Genomic DNA, 6,623 nt, shown 5'->3' with positions numbered 1-6,623 from the left:
TTTTCAGAGAAACATTTAAACCAGAATCATTAGGATGTCTGCTTTGATGAAAAGAATGTTAAGAGACTGATCTAAAATAGTTCTTTGAACCAAATTTTTGAAATTGTAAGTTATATAAAATTGCATTAGACGTCCAGGGCAGAGTCATAGGATATTAATATCTCCAGTTATTACATCAAGAGAGCAATGATTTTATAGGTGATTCTTATAGTATGATTATTTATTTGTTGTATTGGACAGCTAGTCTTATGTATTGTTGTTATGAGGTAATGTAACAAGATCAGTTGTTTTGGTCTGGTAAAACTACCAATTATTAATAGCAAGGAAAAGAAGGAAATGTAAATGTAGAATAAAAAAGTGACTGTCTCTGATCATATTCAAGCATTTGTTTCTAATTGGCATGTTTTCTTTGTTTTCCAGTTTGTTAGAGAAATTGATAATGAAAAACGTGCTAGACTGCTGCAGTTTGTAACTGGCACTTGTCGAGTACCTGTCGGAGGATTTGCTGAATTGATGGGTAAGTTAAATTTTCTCCTAGCTTTATTATTCATGACAGAAATTAGAGATTTTCAAGTACTAGTGGGAAACTGGCTCAAGTAATACTAGTTTATTTTAGGTTGAATATTAATAGTCTTAGAACTATTAACACTTACCTGTTTAATATTATTCCTTAAGAGCCCCTAAATATTGAGTTGATATACTGAAGTAATGATATTTCAACTCTGTTCTTAAACCATATGCTTTCCTGTAGTTTGTACTATGACGTTAAACTTTCTTGGTGAGTTTCATTGCTTGGGGGTACTCTCAAACACACTCCATTTTCCTTCAGTGCTCTTGTTTTTTACAACAATTAATGACAGATGAGCTTATTTGAGGGGGAAAATTGCTGTGGGTTTATCAGAAAAAAGACTGCTCCTCACACTTTCAAACTTTACTTTGGTTTCACAAACAAACCCATTACTTATAATTAACCCACCTTCATGGTCTCCACCTAAACTAGAGATCCTGAGGTGTCAGGCAGCCAAGAGTCTCACTGTCCATGCATCTTGATCTTTTCTGTCAAGAATGAAACTTATGAAAGAAGCCTTGCTGATACCTGGGACCTCAATTACCTTAGGAGCCACAATGGCGGATATTTTTAAATACATGGTGAAAATATGTTAAGGGCAGGATAATTTAGATTCCAGTGGACTGACTGATGCCAAGATGAATCAATAGTTTCCATCCTATATGATACCCTGAGAATATTGAAATTCCCAAGAGTGTTTCTGTTCTAGAATTGGGAAGGAGCCTTACTCTAGTGGTCAGCCATAACTAATATGGCTGCTAAGCACAAACCTGGTGTTTAGTACGAAGTGTGAGAGTTAGAGAAGAATGGGATTTTCTACATTATGGATTCTTACTTGCACAGCAGCATTTTGTACCCAGAGAATTGACTCGAAAATCTTGATCCCACTTGGAAATGCTGACCAGTAACAGAGTCCAGAGAAGTTTGGTAATATTTCGATGTTCACCCAAACATTATTCCACTTTTGAGTCTCAAACTTCAAGTCACTATGTAAGCCTCACCAAATGTATTGAAGTTATAACTGGTCATATCAGCAGCTGAAAGTCATCTTGGCATGAATGGGACTCTCTTAGCTGACAAACTTTAGAAACTGGAAACACTTTAGTGCCCAGTGTTTGTTGGTTTCTATTTACTGAGCCTAGATAGCCTTGCCCCATAGTATCTCAACCTGATGGGTTACTAAAGTTTTTTCACACATACTGCTTGGTGTTTTCAGACTTGGTCCTTTTGGTATGTCGTAGAGAACTTGTGGTAATAGGGTATTGTTAATTGGCAGAAGACATGATATACATTGGGCATCTGAATTTGGTTACTTGGAAAGGTGCATGTATCTATGCGTGTTTGTTGATCCCAGTACCAGATGCGAGGACATAATAAGAGGTATTTCAAGTGGCAGACATAGTTTCCCTATTCTGGAAGTAGGCCCAATAGGAACTTGGGGCTGGGGTGTCTTGACTAGAAGATCGTTCATCCCTTTTGAGCATCTCCGGCAGAAAGTTTTGTAACTGGAGAGCAACCTTGTCATTGACAATGACAGAACCAGGTCAAGTCTTGAGGTCAGGATGTAGAAAGACATCTGGCATACAGCAGTGACAGGGATTGATGGTATCTACATGCTTTCCAGTCCCAGTATACATTAAAATTCCAGCTTGTAGTTACCTGCTTCAAACTAGCCTGGGCCTCCTGTTGAGCGTGACACTTGTGTAAGAAGAGAGATGATGGTGAAATAGATGTATGGGGTCAGTAATTGATGAAAAGGTCAGGAGATTAGAGGGAGATGATGCAGCAGTGAACTCAGAATCTCAACCCAGCAGAGGGAGTCAAGACATTGTTTTTGAATTGTGGTGTCAGTGAGAAGAAGTAGAAAAGACATGGAAAGATCAGAGTGTATATTAAAAAGATGAAAATGAAAACTTTTGAGTTGAAAAGAAAGCTACGTGAAATAGTGGAGATGGTGCTTGGAAACTTGACAATTGAAGACTGTGAATATTAACTGAAGGGTGCTAATCCATCCTAAAACTAGGAAGTGATTGGTGCTTTTTGCTAATGCAGATATGAATTTTAAATGTCCTTGGTTGTAAAATCAAGTAACTTGATTAAAAAATTCACTAACATGTTTAGCTGTATAAACAAGAATTAATTGCACTTTTTTTGTAAAGATCTGTATAACATTAAAAGACTTAATAATTTTCATATTAAATTGTTAACTTCTGTTTTGTTTTGTAACGCATTGGTTGCAAAAGATGTATGAAGCAGCTGGAAGACTGTCATAGGTTGTTGTATACATTATTCAGCGAAGGTTTTGTTGCTGTTTTGCCACTAGCTTTCAGAGGAAGTTGCTTGTTGCTATGAAATAAGGTTGAAATTTCATGGCATTTTCTTTCCTCCAATTCCAGGGAGCAATGGTCCTCAGAAATTCTGTATTGAGAAAGTTGGCAAGGAGACTTGGCTTCCTCGCTCTCATACGTGCTTCAATCGACTTGACCTCCCGCCCTATAAATCTTATGAGCAGCTTGTTGAGAAGCTGACTTTTGCCATTGAAGAAACAGAAGGTTTTGGTCAAGAGTAAGCAGTTTTAGTGGTCAGCATGTGTACAATATCAAAGACCATTTGTGATAATATATGCTCCTGATTAAATATGTGACTACTGTGATTTATTTGAGATTTCCAATTAATGTTTGTCCAAATACAATTGTAGGAATTTTTGCAAAGCTATATTCAGGTTGTGTAAGCAGTCTGGCTGACTGGCAGTGTTTGAGCATTCAACAGTTGATTTTTGTCCCATGTAAGCCAGTCAGAAAGGTTGTTATCCAAAGGAAATAATTATATGTGTACATTATGTATAAAAGAGTGCATGTGTAGTATGTTGGCTATTTTTAGTCAGTTTTCCATTGAGAAGGAAACTTTTGCGTATATAGTGTACAGTATGTATAATCTTAAATCTGTATTTTTTTCTCTCTCTCATTCTGTCTCACTCTCCCCCTCTCTCTCTTACTCTCTCATATCTAAATATCATTCATTGATACACCAACTAGAATTATGCCTATTTTGTTTTGGTGTCCACCCAAAAGACATCTTCATATGTGTAGTGTAACTTGGTTTGATATAACTTATAACACCCATTTGGAATTTGAGTGTTTTACCAGACCTTTCAATACAACTCCCTTTCTTTAAATATTTTTGTGCTTAAAAGAGATTTTCAAGAAGTTTTCCCAATATAAATAGTCTTTAATTTTGTTCATGAAGGTTGTCTGGCCTGTGGTGACAAGACAACATGAAGGGAAGAGAAGTATACAAAATTTTACATTGTTTGACTATGATAATTTTTTTCTTATATAAGATAATTGACAAATGGAATTTGCATCGGTTTATTCAAGCACTGCAGTTTTGCCAACGGAAAGTCTTTTTGGAAAAATTATTTCTATGAAATGACTTTATAGCCAAAGGAAATGTCCCATCCTTTTTGTATTCAACTCCTGCTAACAATGATGATCAGATACTGCTTGAATTATTTATGGTATAAAAATCATCCTAACTTGCTGCTATGTAGTTCTACATAAAGCACTGGGCCTTTGTCCCCTGTTCAGGTCTCAACAAACTTTAGTCATGAAGTTCACTAATCACACTTTTAGTTTGACCTCATAATTAGTTTTAGCACCTGTCAGACTTGGCACTCTTTTTAGGCTTGGAACTTAACACCAAAATTTATTTAACAAAAATTTAGCATTTTGTAACCATAAAGTGGAATAAGTTGCATTGCTGAAAAGAGCATAAGGGGAAAATATACTACTCACTTGTTTCACAAATGTGTAATCTGTTAAATAAATCATACAAGTATATATTCATGTATAGTCTACCCGTATTTTTGTTGTATCGGATCGTTTTAATCTGTTCAGGAAATTACACAATTGGTTATAGGTCATGTATACAAATATAGATATATACTAGAAATTTCATCTGTAATATAAATAATCTACTATGCAAATTGTTTTTTTTTAAGGGTAATCATAGAGGACTTCTTTAAGCGTTGCAAGAGTTACAGCATTGCATTGTCAGAAATTTTCTATAATTTTGAGATGGGTTGAAATTTGAAACCAATAGAGAGATAGTACTGTATTCCAAGACAGGTTCTACACCCAACAAAAAATATGTTTGTGTACTGTAATAGGTACTTACTGATATTTTGATAGTTTACCTCATTTTCATAGTTTATATTGGTAAATTCCTAAAACCAGTATTTATGCTCATTTTGTGATTATACAAATTAAATTCTGTGATTGCAGTTTTGTGTTTGCATCAGTGTTGGCTAAGCCCATTCCCAAGTCCAAATTGGCATTCCTCCCGAGTAATTGTGATTGTATTGAATCATAAAACAGTTTTGTACCTGATTTACAGAAGAATGACTGATTTCGCAGAATTTTGCTTACAAACTTTGCTGTTTATGATTTTCCCCGAAGAATTACAACAGTATTCTTGACAAATTTATACAAAAAAGATTCTAGTAGAACTCGGTGAAATCCTATCAGTTTCTCATAAATGTATTTTCCAGAGTTCAACATCAACCTACATGTCCTTAGAAACAATCTTGTTACACTGTTCAATAAAAAATTTTTATCTTGTGTTTTGTCATTTTTCTCATAAGTATCCTCAAAACTGAAGTTAGGCCAATTTATAATATACTGTGTTACTGCCTTTGCAATGTGATAAAGATGATTTTCCCTTTTTGAGCATTATGATTGTGATCTTTCCCATCATTCATATGGGGATTGAGTAAAAATATTGTCAAAATATGCATCCATACACACAAATGTACATATTTATATCTATCATAGGAATTAAAATATATCAACGTAGTATATGACCACAAGGAAAGTGAAACAACAGGAGTGCAAGGTCTTTTTTTTCTGTATTCTAAAGCATTCTCCAGCAAACTAAGTTTGTTCATTACACTTTCCTTGTGGCCAGATTATTTCTCTCTCTCTCTCTCTCTCTCTCTCTCTCTCTCTCTCTCTCTCTCTCTCTCTCTCTCTCTCTCTCTCTCTCTCTCTCTCTCTCTCTCTCTCTCTCTCTCTCTCTCTCTCTCTCTCTCTTGTGTGTGTGTGTGTTCTGACTTAGAGCAGTAGTATTTGGTAAGTTGTTGTTATTTTAACTTTTGGCTTGGATGGATACCTTATTGGCTTGAATTTAATTATTTCATAGTAATTCAGCCAAATTTGCTAATACAGTGTATTGCTGAGTAGATTTCATTATAATATGTGTATTGAAGAATTTCACCAAAAAATATTAAACGTGTCAGTCAAATGTTGCTCTCGCTAGAAAAATTTCCTGCAGTCAACAATTATTACAAGAACCAAGTGAAATTTCTGGTACTGCCATGGTTTTTATGATAGCTTTGACAAAAATAGTACATACTACTATATATATAGTGATGGAAGTTTGAAGTACTATGTCCATTTTATGCAGTATTCTACCCTGTGATGATATATGAATAGTGGTAACATTATTTGATAGTACAGTGCAGAGATGTGTCAAATGATTAGGTTTTGCAAAGGGTAAATAGGTTTTGTGAATGGTACGTATTGTTGATGCTCATATTTATTTAATAGAAATAACTTTGTAAGTTTTTACAGGACTTAATAGACTGTCTTCACAGTGCATTCTTAAACATGGTATACCAGCCATATTGATTGTTTGGTACAATTTGTTTTTAAATTAGAAGTAAAATTGACTAAATTACATACTCTAGGGAGAATGTACATAATGAATTTTTGTTGTTTGACAGAAGATTTCTTTCAGTGTTTTATACCTAAATTCTCTTAGGAACAAAAATGTAGAACTGCAGGTAAAAGTTACAGAACGTATAAAGCAGAGCAGTGAGGCATAATTGTTGGAGAATGTGCAAGCCTCGTCATGGAATTATATTAATTCACTTATGAAAAACAATTTAGAGCCTTTATTTTTATTAGTCCTAGCATAACACAGCGCAGGTAGTATGACCAATTTCGTGTTTTGCATTGCAGCAGAAGTGGCTTCGGTAGATATATTTTCCTGTAAA

At 34.7% G+C, this 6,623-nt stretch overlaps 1 protein-coding gene across 1 annotated transcript in view; it reads left to right on the top strand.

Annotated features, from left to right (window-relative positions):
• The window catches only part of LOC135196363 (E3 ubiquitin-protein ligase wwp-1-like), a 422,942-nt gene extending 417,752 nt beyond the window's left edge, over nucleotides 1-5,190 (top strand). The window contains 2 exon segments of the mRNA XM_064223146.1: nucleotides 421-517; nucleotides 2,965-5,190. Of these exon segments, the coding sequence (XP_064079216.1) occupies nucleotides 421-517; nucleotides 2,965-3,137 (270 nt within the window). The 3' untranslated portion in view covers nucleotides 3,138-5,190.
• The last annotated feature ends 1,433 nt before the right edge of the window (nucleotides 5,191-6,623 follow it).

This window comes from Macrobrachium nipponense, chromosome 17, assembly GCF_015104395.2.
Source record: "Macrobrachium nipponense isolate FS-2020 chromosome 17, ASM1510439v2, whole genome shotgun sequence".
In the NCBI taxonomy this organism is placed as follows: domain Eukaryota; kingdom Metazoa; phylum Arthropoda; class Malacostraca; order Decapoda; family Palaemonidae; genus Macrobrachium; species Macrobrachium nipponense.
Note: the sequence above shows the minus strand (reverse complement) of the source record. Positions and strands in the feature narration are given on the sequence as shown.